Source organism: Haematobia irritans, chromosome 1 (assembly GCF_050003625.1).
Source record: "Haematobia irritans isolate KBUSLIRL chromosome 1, ASM5000362v1, whole genome shotgun sequence".
NCBI lineage: Eukaryota > Metazoa > Arthropoda > Insecta > Diptera > Muscidae > Haematobia > Haematobia irritans.
In genome coordinates, this window is record NC_134397.1 from 244909793 (window position 1) to 244929796 (window position 20004).

The 20004-nt window shown below is 36.5% G+C and overlaps 1 protein-coding gene across 1 annotated transcript; it reads right to left on the minus strand.

The window, feature by feature from the left end:
* Window positions 1-784: 784 nt before the first annotated feature.
* Window positions 785-18416, minus strand: LOC142240522 (aminopeptidase N). Its single transcript, XM_075312253.1, has 7 exons — window positions 17771-18416; window positions 12208-12366; window positions 11661-12138; window positions 6583-6742; window positions 6434-6515; window positions 5073-6348; window positions 785-1192 (listed from the first exon to the last, which is right to left on the minus strand). Exons 1-7 carry the CDS (start codon window positions 18328-18330, stop codon window positions 902-904), a joined length of 3006 nt encoding a protein of 1001 aa, XP_075168368.1. The 5' UTR covers window positions 18331-18416; the 3' UTR covers window positions 785-901.
* Window positions 18417-20004: the final 1588 nt, after the last annotated feature.

A 20004-nucleotide genomic window follows, 5' to 3' on the forward strand; every position in this document is an offset into this window, starting at 1 on the left:
AGCAAATTTCATCCGATCCGCCTGAAATTTGGTACTTGATATTGGTATATAGTCTCTAACAACCATGCAAAACTTGGTCCACATCGGTTCATAATTATATATAGCCCCCATATAAACCGATCCCCAGATTTGGCTTGCGAAGTCTCCAAGAGAAGCAAATTTCATCCAATCCGGTTGTAATTTGGAACATAGTGTTAGTATATGATCTTTAACAACCGTGCCAGAATTGGTCCATATCGGTCCATAATTATATATAGCCCCCATATAAAACGTTATCCAGATTTGACCTCCGGAGCCTCTTGGAAGAGCAAAATTCATCCGATCCGGTTCAAATTAGGAACGTGGTGTTAGTATATTGTCGCTAACAACCATACCAAAATTGGTCCAATCACACAAAAATTGGTCCATATCGGTTCATAATCATGGTTGCCACTAGAGCCAAAAATAATCTACCAAAATTTTATTTCTATAGAAAATTTTGTCAAAATTTTATCTCTATAGAAAATTTTGTCAAAAGTTTATTTCTATAGAAAATTTTGTTAAAATTTTATTTTTGTAGAAATTTTTGTCAAAACTTTCTTTCTATAGAAAATTTTGTCACGTATGGACTTACATACAATTTAGAAGATGGTGTTAGGAGGTTTTAAGATACCTTGCCATCGGCAAGCGTTACCGCAACTTAAGTAATTCGATTCTGGATGGCAGTGTTTAGAAGAAGTTTCTATGCAATCCATGATGGAGGGTACATAAACTTCGGCCTGGCCGAACTTACGGCCGTATATACTTGTTTCTTATTTAATTTTATTTTAATTATATTTTATTTTCATAAATCCTTCTTTATCGATATTACGCTTAAACACGCAATTACAAAGGGTAAATGCCATTTTTATTTTTGTTTAAACTAATTCTTATGTCTAAAAAACTTTCTATAGAGATTTCCAGCTAAACGCAGCATTGAACCAAAACGATGCGAGGCAGTGTTTCGAGCATTTGGCGCTGTTGAGGCCGCGTACAATGGTTGTTGATTATTCACCAACCATCGATGTATGTCGGGTCCAAATTTTTTCAAAAACGTTTCAGTCATAATTATTTGTTTTCCAATCTCCTTCGAATTCACTGGTATAAGCTCAGAGCCATAGTCCACATTAGAAGACTTTAAGTCTTCAGCTACCTTCGCGTGGAATATACTAAACTGTGAAGAAAAAGATACCAAAAAATATTAATCAATAATTCAAAAAATATTGTACAACAAAAGAATAATTCAGATTTGTGAAAATTGAGCGAAGTATATAACCCGTTTTTTGTGTCACTCACAAAACTAATTGATATGAATTTTAATCCGAGCAAAAATAAGCCTAAACATTTTCTACAGAAATAAAATTTTGACAAAAATTTCTATAGAAATAAAATTTTGACAAAATTTTCTAAAGAAATAAAATGATGACAAACTTTTCTATAGAAATAAAATGTTGGCAAAATCTTCCATTTTAAGTTTGGTAGATGTGTGGTAAATTTTTCTTTAAGTTTTGTTAGATTAATTTTGGCACGAGTGGCAGCAGTGGTTTTGATGACTATAGCATATGGTTCGTTATTGTTGTAGATGTGTGTCCATTTTTGTGTTGGTTTTGTGGGACATCAATTTGTATCCAAATCCAGGAACTATGGAACCCTGGTGGTAAATCGGTTTAGCTGGGCAAGCCAAACAAGATGCATGTTATATGGTCCTCGATTACATTTCAGCCATTAACCACATTAAGGCGGATCCCATTGACTGATATTAGGCCAAAGCCACACTGGTTTGCCGTGGGAGGTATTTTTCCTCCGGTACTATGGAATATGGTCGGTCTCCGAGAACAAGATTAATGTTCATGAACCGGTACGTCTTGTATGCCTGACTGGTATGCTGTTTGACCTAGAGGCTCTCGTTTGTAACGATGGATCTCGTTCTTCAAGAAGCTCAACCATTACATTCAAATGCGTTTTTTGATACATCAGCGTGTATCCAAATCGAGGAACTCCCCAGCTAAAGGGGCATGCGTCCTCTGGCGATGAGTCGGGTACGCTTAGCTGGGCAAACCAAAGAATAAAGCATGTCATGTGGCTCTGGATCTCGCGCTTTAAGAAGATCAACATTTACATTGCATTGACTCTAACATTTAACTGACTGCATATTTCTGCTGTCCATATTGTGAGCAGTGTGGGTGAGAAAGAGATGGCGGATACCCTCAGAATGTTGGATGTTTAACCGTTCGCAGACGTCATCAACAAAGAGACGCCGTCAGGTGCGGGTGGAATAGATGATAGGTAGAGGTTTAACAGTGCCGGAGATATCACCCTATTTGGAGAACTCTTCTTATACCTAAATTCCACATACGACTGGCGCCCGCACATATAATTAAGACTACAACTCTTGGTTCCTGTCCTTACCAACATTTTCGCTATGTCCTCTCCAAGCGCCACGAGGATCGTCCTATGACACAACTGATTGAGTCCTCTATTTATGTATGCTGAAATGGCACGTTAAGTTGTAGTCGTGCTCAGTACTTTATGGAATATACCTATGTTGAGGGTTAGCAGCTCGAACGTTATCTATAAAACTGGGAAGGAGTAGTGCGTCAAGTGTCTTGGCTACCGACGAGAGAAGGAAATCATTCCGTACGATTCACCCTCGCTTGAGTGTTTGCCTGGCTTCAATAGTGGAAGTACCCTGCCCATTTTCCTAACATCGGGTATAATGAGCGATTCCAAGGACAAATTGAGGATTCTGGTCAAGTACCCAACTCCCAGTATTCGCAGATGATTGCGCATTAGCATAAATATTCCCTTGGGGGCTAGCGCCTGGGATGTTTTCGCGCTTTTCATGTCTGCAATAACTTCGGCTGTGGTATATCGCTGGGTCGGAAACCCCAAATGTGACGAATGGCTCTCCTTTTCTCTCTATCGCTCTCGGGATGCTCTACAAACTGTCAGTTGAAAAATCTCGCGCAGCTCTTCGGATCAGACAACGTTTTTTGTAACACAGTTCGAGAGGACTCTTACTGTAGATCACAACATGTGTATGTCTGCGCCTAGGTTCTACTGCTTCAAGTGCTAACCATGTGTTCCGCTTGCGCTCGTCGACTAATCTCTATACTAAGTTTCCTCATTCAAGGATTATCACGACGACGCCCATTGCGCTTGTCTGCTAGTCCAACCACTTCAGCTGAGAAGTTAAGCCTCACTTGTGCAATCCGACCAGCGAGTGTGAACAGAGAGCCTGATGCGTTGATAATGTCCCGGACCATCCTCTGGGAAACTATATGAAGTGGCGATCGATGTAAACTCTGAAGCCGTTGGCTTGGTAGATAAACGCCCAGGCTATGAAATCGGAGGGTGGGTCAATGGAGCAAATAATGAGGAGGTGGTCTGATACCAGTGGGTTTGACGGATTATCAGATATCAGAAAGATATGTCTGGCGAGCAGCTGCAACCATCTACATATCATCGATCTGCTATACAGGGAAGTCTTCACCAAAGAGAGAATATCAAAGCTCATGATGGGCATTGAAGTACTCCAATACCAATCGTTTAAGCCCACTCATTGTTTGGACTATAACCTGGATCACAGAGATCTGTCACAAGCGTAAAATATGTCTCATCCATAATTCTCGCGGTGGTCTCTTTGTTCACCAGGCAAACTATAGAGTTATCGCCTTGCTTTGCCAATGCTATGCGTCTCTGGTCATTACCCAAGAGAGAATGCCAAAACTCATGGTGGGCTTTGAAGTCTCTTAGCATCAATCGGTTATACCCACTCAATAGGCACTCATTGTGTGAACTAAAAATTGGATGACTGGGGTCTGGCACAAACGTGATATGTGCATACCGCATGGAACGGTGTAAAATGAAAGCCAAACTTTCACCTCCACGTCACAGGATGCCCTATCTCATGTCGGCTGACATACATCTAAGCCAGTGTTGGGCTTGTTGTGCGCTTTAATTTCTTCTCTCCATCGTATGTTTCTTTTATTCCATGAACTCTTTGTCTCTAACGAATTTCGTAATTTGTTTCCAGTCCCTATTCCCCAGCTGGGCAAGCACATTGTATCCTTCACAGTGGTGTATCTATCCATATCTGGGATCGCCGTGACCCTTATTCTCTTCCGATTCATCTACAATCTATTAAGTTGACAAAGTTGCAATTAAGTTGACAAAAATTATGTACTTTGGAAGAAGAATATTGGTATCAGGTATTGCGGCGGAGAATACTGTTGTGAGGATGATGTCACAGCATCCTGTCACGTAGTTAGTATGACTATACTGTCGCAGGAGTTACCGTGGTGCAATGGTTAGCATGCCCGCCTTGCATACACAAGGTCGTGGATCCGATTCCTGCTTCGACCGAAAACCAAAAAGTTTTTGAGCGGTGGATTATTCCACCTCAGTAATGCTGCTGACATTTCTGAGGGTTTCAAAGCTTCTCTAAGAGGTTTCACTGCAATGTGGAACGACGTTCGGACTCGACTATAAAAAGGAGGTCCCTTGTCATTGAGCTTAACATGGAATCGGCCAGCGCTCAGTGATAAGCGAAAAGTTCACCAATGTGGTATCACAATGGACTGAATAGTCTAAGTGAGCCTGATACATCGGGCTGCCACCTAACCTAACCTATAATGTAGCAGGAACAATTCCGAGAGTGCACCTATCCAAGCACCGGTTACATCTCAACGAAACCGATCGGTTGTAAATCTGGTTTGAGCAGATTGAACAGTAACATGATTCGGGGATCTACTCTATCCAGATTCGGACCAGAATCAATCTGTGGATGAACCTCGAAACACACAAAAAGAAGGATGTAGCATCCTCCGGCTGACGAGTCGGATATATCGGGTTAATGTGGCTGAGATCTCGCCACCGTGATTGTAGTTAGGTTCTCCGTCCGGACATAAAGTAAAAGTAAAGAAACTATGAAAACTAATTTCATTTTTATTATTTATTTATTTTGCAGAAGAGAATATTTCTCCGAATACCATCCCCTACCACCCTGTAGCTAGAGATATTTAAAATTCCTCCAAATGTAATTCTGAACTTACCTGTTCAAGATGTTGTGTCGGCACATACTGAGCCATGGTATTGAAGACATCTACGAAGAATTTCGACTTCATCATGGTCTTATAGTTATTGGCCACATAGTGCCGTATTATCGATCGAGATTTACCATTGGCTCGTGATAAACGTTTCAGATGTAGCATTGAATCCATAGGATACGTTATATACTCGGAGGAATTTACTCCAATGATAATATCCAAATATTGACGAATATGCGAAGGATTTTGTGTACATCGTAGACCTATGACAATGTCATCGAAAAACATGGTATCCCTATTGGTGGTGGCAAGTACTTGAAGAATATCATTGAATTCCTCATCGGTTAGATATTTAAGACCATAGCATAAGACATCGCCCGTCATGACATAGTAATCTTCTTTGGAGGTTACAAACTCTATCTGCTGGAATACAAAATCGAAAGCTAGTTGCCGGGCATAGTCAAGGCATTCGGTGAGATCCACAAGACAGGCCATTTTGAGCAGATTTTGCCGAGAGGTATGCTCCGAGCCAGTTTTCTCCGTCAAGGCTTGCCTAGCCTCATGTATGGAAGGGAAATATTTCACATAGATAGGCCTAACCAAATGCCTTACAAACTGTTTGTAATACTCATGCGAAGCAGTGCCATCCAAACTATTCGCAAATAATTCAACAGTGGCTTGAACAAAATTCCATACCAAAAGTTCCTCTTCACGACTTAGATATCTCAGCAACTCAAATATCACATCAATCGATTCGATTTCATTATGATCAATCAATGGTTGCAGACAATAGAAGATATCCGCCCGATTGTATTCATGTATCACCAAATGATCAGTCTGCAAGGCCCGAGCAATTCTTCGTAGATTCTTATCATCATACAGGACATGATAGAATCCAGTCTGTTGTTTATTGACTATCAACCAATCATCGGGTTCCATATTAATACCCATGTCTTTGGTATCCAGAAGCTGTTCCTGCTGTGGCATCATAAAGTAGTCAGCTTCTGTATGCGTAAAATTATGATCCGACGTTGATGCAAAATTCAATGGAATCCATAGATGTTCAACCATGGGTGGTCGATAATGCTGTGTTAGGGTGATGGTGTTATTGTCATAGTTACGTATCACTTTGATAATCGGTATCTGTTTACTATGAGTCCATGAAAACATTATCTCTGGCAGCAATGGTGCCCATTTATGAGGACCCACGTTTGTACCATCCTCTTCCAGGGCTTGTTGCAAACATTCGAATAAGTCCATTTCATTGACTACGCCATACTGACTTGACAAGGGTAAAAACTTTTTCAGATTATTTGTTATAGACCATCAAAGGAAGCTATACAATTGCCTCGTCAGGGCCTACTTACTATTTATTCAGATATATTTTTATGCCACGTATGAATGTGGATTGACCAAATGCATGATGGAACATTTTGATGATACAAGCAGCTGGAAAGAGGTCAATGAAAACGAAATGTTTACGGTTTATATCTTCGATTTGAAATCGTCTTCTTACCCTTCTGATATCCAATCAAATCGAATATTTCTGCTATATCATGTTCCTCTTCCACATAGTGGGTCATTGGATGCCATCGTGTATTATATTTGTGATAGCTATAAGCTCTGTATGCACTATCCATTATAAAGAATTCCGATGCTTTAAAATCCGGATGAAGCTGAAAGAAAAAGGATCGATTAAAATTTCATTGCTCATGTATGCTTTTAGAGTTGTAGGTTCAACTTGGAAATCTGGGTAGAAATTTGGCTGCAATGAATAGGTGATCGCCGAAACTGAGACCTATTTTGAGACAAATCGAAGGAGTACTACCAAACTGGTATCAAACAAGTAAGTAAAGTAGAAAGTCGGGCGGGCCGAATATATCATACCCTAAACCACCACTACAGAATTAGTAATCATAAGCATTTGTGGGGTAACATATAGGTCTGGGAGATAAACCGCAGTTGCATATTTAAGAAAATTAAGGGGTACATGTCTATGGGTGCTTTGTATCAATCTGACTATAGCTCATAGTCAATGTTGCCAGTGAAAATGTTCGGTTTACCCTACAAGGACAAAAGAAGTTCCCTACTTTCCCATACATTCCCAAACAATTTTCCCTACACACAAAAAAAATTTTTTCTGGTTCAATCACGAAATTAATTGATCCAATTAATTTTTTAATTGAAATGTCTTCAATCACAGAAATGATAGTATCAATTAAAAAATTAATTGAAGGTCAATTAAAAAATTAATTGATCCAATTAAAAAATTAATTGATACTATTAATTTTTGTGATTGATTTTTGTTTCAATTAAAAAAATTGTTGAATCAATTAAATTTTTAATTGAATATTTTTTAAAACTCAATTAAAATTTTAATTGGAAAAATTTTCGTGAAATTTTTTTCTGTGTACTATATTTTTCGTTAAATTTAAAACATCTTACAAAACAAAAATGGTTCTAAGTACTTTATTCTCTTAAAACATGAATATGCAACGTATATAACTTAGAATATAAATTTGTATTACCACCACGGTTGCCACAGTTGGTAGAATTCTACCCAAAATAGTAACCTTTTTTGTTAAATCTCTATAAAAATAAAATTTTGGAAAAAGTTTCTATAAACAAATTTTTGTGAGAATTTTTTCTATAGAAATAAAATTTTGACAATAAATTCTATAGAAATAAAATTTTGAGAAAAAATTCCACAGAAATAAAATTTTGAGCAAATTTTTTATAAAATTAATATTTTGAAAAAAATTTCTATAGAAATACAATTTTGACAAAATGTTCTTTAGAAATAAAATGTTGACAAAATTGTCTACAGGAATAAAGTTTACCACACATTATTAAAGATCAAGCCTTGACGGCTTCTAATTTCCTCGTCGAGAGCCACCAAAATGTAAAAATTATTACAAATTGTGTTGAGTGAAAATGTCCTACATTGTGACCCTACGTCTCTACAAGACGCTAAATATTAGAAAAACCCTACATATAGGGAATTTCCCCTACTTCTAGCAACATTGGCTGTAGTGGATATTGTACCTACGGTGTTAGTATGCCACTAATATTGAGCCCATTATTAAAAAAGAGAAAATCGTTAAATTAGTGCGGGTTATAAATACAAATTTGTACAAATCGAGAAATATTCTTATGTAAGAGCTACAAGTACGTATAAATATGATCGGCTAGTACATCAAAATTTGAAATTTGAGTAACATTGGTTAATAAATACGTGTACTATGGCCAAATTTGGGAAAATCGAGCGATGCATATATATGGAAGCTATATCTAAATCTGAACCAATTTGCATAATATTTTGCGGGTTTGATTAATACACAAAAGGTTACCTTGTGCAAGATTTGAGTAAGATCAGTTAAGAAATGAGGTCTGTATGGTCAAACATAAGGTTATTAGGGGCGAATTTTTCAAAATCGGGTGATACATATGTGAGAGCTATATCTACATTTGAACCGATTTCGATGAAATTTTGCACATATAGTTAGTACTATAGAGGATTGAATCTAGCCAACTTTTAGTAAGATCGGTTAATAAATAAGGGTTCTATGGCCAAATTTAGAAAAATCGGGCGGTACATATATATGGGAGCCAAGGCCGTATTCAGGGGGGGGGGGGTGAGGGGGATCAAACCCCCCTCCCACCGAAATGAATGAATATTTTTATATAAATAAACATATATATTTTTAGCTGCATAGAAAAATCTTATCGAAGATGTTGAAGAAAAGCTGGAGGTTTTATTTTGAAAAACGCTTACCTATAAAACTTGCACAAATCATAGAATACTAGTTGAAAAGCCCGTCAAACGACGGTCGAAACAAACAAATTGTTTTTGTTCTCGCACCACAAATTTCATGTTTGGAAAATGTCTTTCTGCGTTTTATTTGTGTTTGTTGTTCTTTTTGTGTACATGACTCGCTTTGTTTGGCCATAGCAACAACAACGAAACAGCCAAACATACATGTGTAAATGAAATGGCGCAAAACCTGCGAAAAGAACCTGCCTAATTCAGCGATGGAAGCACTTGGAGAGTGCAATAAAGAGATATTTCCAAACGTGCATATTCTTTTACAAATTTTGGTCACTTTGCCAGTTACTCAGGGATGGAAAATACAATTTTTAAGAAAGTACAAAAAAGGTACTTTTTGAGCGGAAAGGTACTTTTTAGTAAATTGCAACAAAAATTGCACTGGAAAATTATTGTCAAGAGACTAAATTTTAAAGAAAATAAAATTTTGACAAAATTTTCTATTTAAATAAAATTTTGCAAAATTTTCTATAGAAATAAAATTTTGCAAAAAAAATCTGTAGAAAAAAAATGTTGCAAAATTTTTTCTATAGAAATAAAATTTTGCAAAAATTTCCTATAGAAATAAAATTTGTACAAAATTTTCAATTGAAATAAAATGTTGACAAAATTTTCTATAAAAATAAAATTTTACAAAAATTCTATATAGAAATAAAATTTTGACAACATTTTCTACCGAAATAAAAAATCGATAATATAGAATCGCATTCTTTTTTCGACTAAAACGTTCTTGAAGTTCAATAAAATCCTGTTTTTGACTATGTCTTTTACAAAATCGAGATTTTCTTCCCACATGAACATGTCTGTTTTGCCATATTTGTAAAAGACTATTAGCAAATAAGGTTGATAAAGACTTTCTCAAAATATTAAAATATTTTGTCAAAGCTATTGTACCATAAATCTGATATCGACTCAAAAATGTCTACACAAAAGGTACTAAATCATTCGCGAGGGTACTACGGTACTGACCGGGGTGTAAAAGTATTGAAAAAAGTACTATAGTACTGCATTTTCCATCCCTGCAGTTACTACGTACTCATCCGAACTTTCATTTTCAACAATGAAGAGATTAAAGACGTATCTTAGAAATTCGACTAGCGAGAGTAGACTCAATGGATTGGCACTAATGTGCCGACTGAAGAAGTAATTGATTTATTTGCTGCCCAAAAAGCCCGTCGGCTCAATTTAATATTATAAAAATATTGTATACATACCTATGCATAAATAAAATTTTCTACATATGAGATTATATGAATATTTTTTTTAAGTTGAACAGCCCCCCCCCCCGACTTAAAATCCTGGCTACGGCCTTGATGGGAGCTATAGCTAAATCTGAACCGATTGCGATGATTTTTTGCACATATAGTTAGTGCTATAGAAGATTATATCTAGTCAACTTTGAGTAAGATCGGTTGATAAATAAAGGTTTTGTGGCCAAATTTGGGAAAATAGGGCGATACATATATATGAGAGCTATATGTAAATCTGAACCGATTTGGATGAAATTTTGCAGACTTGAAGGGCGATGGAAAAGATTACCTATTGCCAAATTTGGTGACGATCCGTTTGAAAAAAAGCGCAACGTGACCCCATTTGTCGTAATCGGGCGATAGATATATATGGGAGCTATATCTAAATTTGATCCGATTTCTTCCAAATTCAATAGCGTTCGTCCTTGTGCCCAAAAAACTCCCTGTACCAAATTTCATCAAAATCGGTTAATAATTGCGGCCGGAATCCTGTGAACAACAAATACATGGACAGACGGACGGACGGACGGACGGACGGACGGACGGACGGACGGACGGACGGACACCAAGCGCTAGATCGACTCAGGAGGTGATTCTGAGTCGATCGGTATATATTTTATGGGGTCTAAAATCAATATTTCTGGTAGGCACATCTGGTAGGCCGATCAAACTTATTATAGCCTGACCACTATGTGGTTTAGGGTATAAAAATTGGAAGGTCATTATAATCGTTGTATCGCTCTTGAAGGGAACTATGTTGAATAATAAAAACGAATTTTGACAAGAAAATGTGTTTTTCTTTGTTAGACCGGGAACTTATCAGCCAAACTGTTACGGTATTGTGTTTCTAACTAAACTTATTAATGGAGTTACTGATTCACACTACTTGACATCGAGAATTTGCTACAATGTTACAAATCGTTTAACTAGGAACTTTGTATTATTAAAGTCTGAATTTGCCAGACATAACTATGAATTATTTAATCCCCATAATGTTTTGTGTAAAAACTTTAATACGGTCTATTCATTGATTTCTTTAACCGATCCGATTCCTGCCATCAAGGAAATTATTCTTAATTTTAACAACAGAGTTTCTGATCCAAGGGGTGTTGCCTTGTAAATTACCAGCTGTATTTTTTGATCCTGCTCATCCAATTACTGCTTCTATTATCATGTTTTCCGCGCCCTTACCGTCCATGGTGACACTTTTTAAACTTTGTCTGGTTCAATGGGGTCCCTCCTGACCCATCTGCTGATATATATATTGAACCTTATTGAGTACCGCGGAGCCCTTACTGACTCAACGGAGTCCCTTCTGACCCATCTCGAATAACTAGCTTGGGAGTCCTTTGTGACTCGCTGTGGTCCTTATTGACCTATAGGGTCCCTTCTGCCCCACTTGGAATATTAAATTATATTTAATTGAATTGAAGAGATATACATATTTTGTAATGGCCCGGCTGCTATTAGCTGTGTAAATAAATCATACATCCCTTCATTCTCAATTCATTCACTTACCATATCAATAATGACATGCGAGAAATACGTAGCAAAACCTTCATTTAACCAAGCATATGACCACCATTCCGGTGAAACGAGATTACCAAACCATTGATGAACAATTTCGTGAACTATTGTTACAGTGTCTCGGAATCTCTGTCTCACATCATTTTCCGAATACAAAAGACAATCCTCACGATATGTGATTAAACCCCAATTCTCCATTGCTGCACCATAGTTCTTATTAAGGGCAACATGATCCAGTTTATCTAAAGCATATGGAACTCCAAAATATTCCTCAATTGCCGCCACTGTACGTGTGACAAATTCCAATTGATGTTCGCCTTTGTTTTTTGACGTGATGGGAGTAAAGACACGCTGCGTAATGTGTCCTTGTCTTTTGGATATATAACCAAAATTTGATATAACAAAAGCTATCAGATATGTAGATATAGGGGGTGTGGTATGAAATATAGTCGTGATTAAATCACTATCACTGAAATTGTAAAAAAAATATATATTTTTAAAAATGTTTCTTAAAAATTATATATGAATTTATTCTCACTTGTGATGAATGACTTCTTGCATTGGCATATTTGAAATGGCATGAAAGATTTTTCCATGGGTTATCCTTATCGAAATGTTTGCTTTAAAGGCTGGCTCATCATAGCAAGGTATTGCTAATCTCGCACTCGTGGGCTCAAATTGTGTGGCTGCGTGGTATCTGAAATTAGAAAAAAAATATATATATACTCAAAAATAGTTGTTCTGAGAGGGGATAATCCACCGCTGAAAAACATTTTGGTTTTGAACGAAATTGGGATTGAACCGGGTGGATGTGCTAACTATTGTACCACGGTGACTGATATGATTTGTAACCAACTTCAGGTTGCTATCATTTATAAACCGCTCGTCTTACAATAATTTTGTTCTGTTGCATTCAGAAATATAGTAATTCGTAATGGATGGAAAAGTAAGGAATAGAGTTGTTCGAATCTATGCCGCAAGGTGGAAAATATTGAAAAATGATCTTGGAGTAAAGCTCTTGAAGGTACAAATAGTGGAAGAGCTCGCCGAAGCACAAAAAAGGTAGACTGGAACGAGCCAAGGAAAACCCTATGCACTCAGTTTTGAACGCTTTGATTTAGTGAAAACATAACAGGTTGGGTGATAAGTCCCTGGTCTAACACATAGATGGCGTCGCTAGTATTAAATGCATATTATTATACCCACCACCATAGAATGGTGACGGGGGTATAATAAGTTTGTTATTCCGTTTGTAACACATCGAAATATCGATTTCCGACTATATAAAGTATATATATATTCTTGATCAGGGAGAAATTCTAAGACGATATAACGATGTCCGTCTGTCCGTCTGCCTGTCTATCTGTTGTAATCACGCTACAGTCTTCAATAATGAAGCAATCGTGCTGAAATTTTGCACAAACTCGTCTTTTTTCTGCAGGCAGGTCAAGTTCGAAGATGGGCTATATCGGTCCAGGCTTTGATATAGTCCCCATAGAAACCGACCTCTCGATTTGGGGTCTTGGGCTTATAGAAAACGTAGTTTTTATCCAATTTGCCTGAAATTTGAAATCTAGAGGTATTTTATGACCATAAAGAGATGTGCCAAAAATTGTGAGTATTGGTCCATATTTTGATATAGCCCCCATATAGACCGATCTCCCGATTTTACTTCTTGGGCTTATAGAAACCGCAGTTTTTATTCAATTTACCTGAAATAGGAAATCTAGAGGTATTGTAGGACCACAAATACGTGTGCCAAAAATGGTGAGCATCGGTCCATGTTTTGGTATAGCCCCCATATAGACCAATCTTCCGATTTTACTTCTTGGGCTTATAGAAACCGCAGTTTTTATTCTATTTACCTGAAATTGGAAATCTAGAGGTATTGTAGGACCACAAATACGTGTGCCAAAAATTGTGAGTATCGGTCCATATTTTGGTATAGCCCCCATATAGACCGATCTCCCGATTTGGGGTCTTGGGCTTATAGAAATCGTAGTTTGTATCCAATTTGCCTGAAATTTGAAATCTAGAGGTATTTTATGACCATAAAGAGATGTGCCAAAAATGGTGAGTATCGGTCCATGTTTTGGTATAGCACCCATATAGACCAATCTTCCGATTTTATTTCTTGGGCTTCTAGAATCCGAAGTTTTTATCCTATTTGCCTGAGATTGGAAATCTAAAGGTATTTTCGGGTCATAAAGAGGTGTGCCGAAAACGGTGAGTATCGGTCCATGTTTTAGTATAGCCCCCATAAAAACGATTTCCCGATTTAACACCTTGGGTTTCTAGAAACCGTTGTTTTTATCTGATTTGCCTGAAATTGTAAATATTCTGGTATTTTAGGCTCAAAAACGTGTATCGGATTAAGTTTTTATCGGTCCATTTGGTAATGCCTCCATATAGACCGACTTCACTTCTTGAGGTTGTAGAAGGCGCACTGATCATGAGAATTGCTTGAAACTCAATGTAAAATTTCCAGATTTTACTTCTACAGATTTAAGATTTCAAATCAAGACGTTATTTTTGAATTTTCTTGCACACTTACAAGAGATGTTATTGATTCCTCTAAAACTCAAACAAAAATGGTTCTTATAAATCCAGAATCTGATATAGTCTTCATAGGTGAAATCTTTAAATTTATCTTCGGGAAGTGTCCTCAAGTCCTCTAGCCCTCCTGAAATTTCAAAGGAAACCCTAATATTTGGTTCATGGTGGTGGGTATTTAAGATTCGGCCCGGTCGAACTTAGTGTTGTATATACTTGTTTCTTATTGATTTTGACCTACTAAACACAAAAATGAGTTTTAAAAAATTTTCTGTCGATTGGTTTTCGAGATACAATTTTTTTATTTTTTTTTTTTTAATTTTTGGAGGTACACCTACAATTTTTAGCATATCTTTCGTCTTATTTGACCTATTTAATCCTAGTGCTACTCAAATTAAAGAAAATTGAGCCGTCTACAACTCATTCTCAGAAAATTTTCAAATCGGGTAAGTAGTTTGGATGTTGGTGGCTTAAAAAAGTTAAAAATGGCGTTTTTTTAGTAAAAATGTGGCAGAAAAAAAACATATAAAATATAAAACACGATGCTAACAGCAATTTTGGTTATTTTTTGCATATAGCTATTTGTTGTTAGATTTTGTTACGTGTTTCTGCCACATTTTTACTAAAAAAACGCCGTTTTTTAACCTTTTTAAGCCGCCAACATCCAAACTTCTTACCCGATTTGAAAATTTTCTGAGAATGAGTTGTAGACGGCTCAATTTTCTTTAATTTGAGTAGTATTAGGATCAAATAGGTCAAATAAGACGAAAGATATGCTCAAAATTGTAGGTGTACCTCCAAAAATTAAAAAAAAAAAACTAAAAAACTTGTATCTCTAAAACCAATCGACAGAAAATTTTTTAAAACTCATTTTCGTGTTTCGTAGGTAAAAATCAATAAGAAAAAGTTATGCTAGAAACAAATCACAAAACGACTTTGGCTAGTGTTATTGTTGATTTCCAGAGTCCGGAAACTCATTATCAAGCCAAGGTTTTAGGTTAGGTTAGGTTAAAGTGGCAGCCCGATTAAGATTCAGGCTCACTTAGACTATTGCTTCACACGCAAAAAAATAATTCTTTCCTCCCAAACGAAATTTTAGACAAACAAAGTTCGTTTCTCATTTGCTTTTCGCTGTAAGGAAGTGTATTTGGAAGAAAAGTATATACTTTTTGTGATAAACGTTTATTCTTTTCCAGGATGTAAAAACCATTTCATAAAGACAAACTCAAAAAAAAAAAACATTGATTTCTTGCTAATTGCATTTTCCCTCACATCTTCCTCACATCCACGATGTTTTTTTTAGTTCTTAGCACCTTTTCCTGTAATACCAACAATGTAGAAGAAATTATACGATTTTATAAATTTTGAAAATTTTTTTACCTTTCGCCTGGACGGAGAATCGAACCACGGACCATGCACTTTGTAAGCCAACACACTAACCACTGAGCTATGTACCTGTTATGGTCATCAATAGATAAATATCCATATAAGTTATATTTATATAGCATAGCTTGTGGCGCCCACGAACCGAATAAACAGAAACAAACATTTAGTTTGGCACCGTGGAGCAGTGGTTGCTACGTCCGGCTTGCATGCCAAGGGTCGTGGGTTCGATCCCTGCTTCGACCAAAATTTTTTTTTTTTTTACATATATTCCAGATATGTTCGCAAGATTCCGAAAAAATGTTCAACATTACATTGTAGTATATTAAATTTTGAACTGTAAAATGTGTCTTATTAAAGACCTAAAGTCAGAAAAGAACAGTGTTTGATATAAACGAAATGGACTGTGTTGTTGTTTCAAAAATAACTTTTTTTATTGAAAAAAAAAAATAAAAATTTTGTAACAAACGAATTTTTTTGGAGATAAAAGTTTAAAATTTTCGAAGCAATTCAAAAAACTCTAACAAAAGAAAAACGTTTTCGGTACACGTTTTCCAAACGTTTTTTTTCTTTGCGTGCAACCGTATTTTTCCCTTCAGAAATCAGTATTTTATCAAAACACGAAATTCCTTTTTTTTATTTTTTTCACAATAACAAATATTGCTTCACAAGAGATGCTCTATCTCACAAACTAATTGACTTACAGACGTCAAATTTTGACACGAATCATTTGAGGTTTTTACTATATAAAAATAATATGCATTTAATACTAGCGATGTCATCTATGTGTCAGACCGGGGACTTATCAGCCAACCTGTTATATCTAAATCTGAACCGATTTCGATGAAATTTTGCTGACTTAAAGGGTGATGGAAAAGTTTACTATGTGCAATATTTGATGACGATCGGTTTGTAAAAAAGCGCAACGTGACTCCATTTGTCGAAATCGGGCGATAAATATATATGGGAGCTATATCTAAATTTGATCCGATTTCTTCGAAATTCAATAGCCCAAAAAACACTCTGTACCAAATTTCATCCAAATCGGTTAATAATTGCGACCGGAATCCTGTGAACAGCAAATACATGGACAGACGGTCGGACGGACGGACGGACACCAAGAGCTAGATCGACTCAGGAGGTGATTCTGAGTCGATCGGTATATATTTTACGGGGTCTAAAATCAATATTTCTGGTAGGTACATTTTTTGGCCGATCAAACTTATATATAAGAAAATTTGGAATTTAGGTTATAAAAATCTGTCTTCAATGCTAAGAAAAATTTGCATTCGTATTTTAAGGACATGAAATCTTTGGCATCACGACAATATTTTTTTCAGTGCACATACACTCCTGTATAAGAAAAATTGCAATTGGAACATGACACTCTATAAAGTTATTTATTTTTAACCCCTTTAGGGCTTTGCATTTTTGTAAACACCTTAGTTGATCGTTATTTGTCTGAAGTATAAACAAAACAGCGCGTATTTTTTTTTTTGTTTACCCTCCTCAAGTTTGTCACTCACTATTGTTATCGCTATCAATAAAAAAGAAAGATAGTAGCCACAATAACCCCAACGCATCGTCATTGCTGCTACCATCGAATTTTTTAATAAAAACTTATTTAATTTTTCGATTCCATATTGGGGTCGGGGTGGGGGATGTTGGTGTGCGCGGTCACACTAACCCTGAGCACAACAGAAAAATGCAACAGATGCAGTTATACGAGAGAACAATTACGAGATTGGTTTGTTTGGCAGTTTCATTCACTCACTCACTTTCTGTGTGCGTGTGTGTGTGTGTGTGGAACAAACGATGACGAAACATTGAATATCAGTCCTTATCAGTGACAACGCACAACGATGTCAATGTTCATTCTTAATTAGGTTTATTCATACACATTTCTTGTTAATCGAGAATCTCGGGTTTTGTTTGTTGTTGTTATAGGCATTACGATTTTGTTGTTGTTGAGTCTCACGTTCACTGGCTGCCGGGTTTTCAAAGTCGTCAAGAGGCCCTTGACTTAATTATGTGTGGTTTGCGGATTTTCCTTTTTTGTTGTTTTTGTTTTGTTAATTGGAACAGTTTGCACAACAGTTTGCAGGGAAAGTGTTCAGAGAGAGAGACAATAAGAGCAGTGTAAAGAGTATGGAGAGCATACTTACATGACCTGGTTTTGGGTATCACGGTAAGCCAACCAATACAGACCCAGATGATCTTCATTCATTTTACCATCGTAGAGTATTTCCATTCGGTATTTTTTGCCAACTTCAAAAATTTGATAATATTCCTTGGCATGAATGATAAGAAAATGACGACGTCTATCCAGGCTATAGATGAGATCGGTCAGCATTTCGCCCGTTTCCAAATCCGTTGCAGTTATAATGAAATTTGTCAAATTTGTGGCATGCAAAACAATCTCATCGGTGGTCTCATGTATCTCAATGTCTATGGTGACGTTGCCTTTGAATTGTAAATCACCCTGATGAATATTTGTCACAATATGCAAATGGTAAGCAAGAGGAAATGTGGTATTAGGTAATCGTATTGGCCGCGATCTATTCGATATGAAAGGCTCTAGTAACTCTAGAGTTTCGGTTGTTGTGGCCGGTATATCCATATCTGCCGTTTGACCCATAACGCCTATGGTCATTATCGTTAATGCCACCAATACAAGACATTGTCTTAATTTGAAATTGATCTTTGTTGATTTTAGTCTCAACATCACCCCAAAAAAAAAAAAATCCTCAACGCAATTCGGTTTAATTTGAACGGACCACAACCGTTCAATTCCAGCCAAAATATAAAACTGATTTTTGTTTTAATTTTTCGATTTGGTTCTCATTGAAAGTAAATTGAGATTCTCAATTTAATTTGATTTTTTTCTTTAGTATCGACTGTATAGAGCAGCAGTCGTTATTGATAAGATAAGAATGTGTGTGGTGGTGGCCTCTTAAAATATAAACAAATTGAAATAGGAGAGGTTTTGTGGGACATACAAAATGTTCGATGTTGATATAAGAGTTTAGGCGACATCTATCAACAAACACCTTAAGTGCGAACATGTTGAAGGCTTATGTTCAATTGAAATACCTGCAGTTCGTTAATTAATACTACTACACAGAAAAAAATATGACCAAAAATTTTTATTTAATAAATTTATTGATGCAATTAACTTTTGTAATCAAGATAGAAACATTAAGTTAATGAAGCCACTGATTTAACATTTTTAAATTTTTATCACAAAAGTAATTGATACAAATAACTTTTTAATCAAACTCAGAAGACTAAGTTAAACAAGTATATAATCGGCCGTAAGTTCGGCCAGGCCGAAGCTTATGGACCCTCCACCATGGATTGCGTAGAAACTTCTTCTAAATACTGCCATCCACAATCGAATTATTTTAGTTGCGGTACCCCTTGGCAAGGTATCTTAAAACCTCCTAATAGAGGTGTGCACGTGACACGAAAATGTTGTGACTCATGAAAATTTTCGTGATTCGTGCGTGAGTCGTGAGTCACGCTCATGACAATAGCGTGAGTGTGCGTGAGTGTGATTACCAATCCAAAATGTCGTGCGTGAGCGTGAGTCACGAAAATAATATCTTCGTGAGGGTGCGTGAGTAACGAATTACACTCACGAAAATATTCCTGCTCACCAACATAAAACACTCTCGATTTTAATAATGCTCATGATTTCAGACACTTCGGTAAGGTAAATTAATCATAAAATTATTCGTGAGTCACGATATTTTTCGTGAGTCACGGTATTTTTCGTGAGTCAGGACTTTTTCGTGCGTCAGTGTGCGTGAGTACAAATTTTCTTTTCGTGAGTGTGCGTGAGCGTGAGTCCTACAAAAAATATCGTGCGTGAGTGTGCGTGAGTATGATTTTTCAGTCGTGAGTGTGCGTGAGCGTGAGTAAACTATTACTCACGTGCACACCTCACCTCCTAACACCGTCTTCTAAATTGAAAGTGAGTCCATACGTGGTATATATTAAATTAAACAAGTATATACAGCACTAAGTTCGGCCGGGCCGAATCTTAAATACCCACCACCATGAACCAAATATTAGGGTTTCCTTTGAAATTTCAGGAGGGCTTGGGGACTTGAGGACACTTCCCGAAGATAAATTTAAAGATTTCACCTATGAGGACTATATCAGATTCTGGATTTATAAGAACCATTTTTCTTTGAGTTTTAGAGGAATCATTAACATCTCTTGTAAGTGTGCCAGAAAATTATAAAATAACGTCTTAATTTGAAATCTTAAATCTGTGGAAGTAAAATCTGGAAATTTTACATTGAGTTTCAAGCAATTTTCATGATCAGTGCGCCTTCTACACCGTCAAGAAGTGAAGTCGGTCTATATGGAGGCATTATCAAATGGACCGATA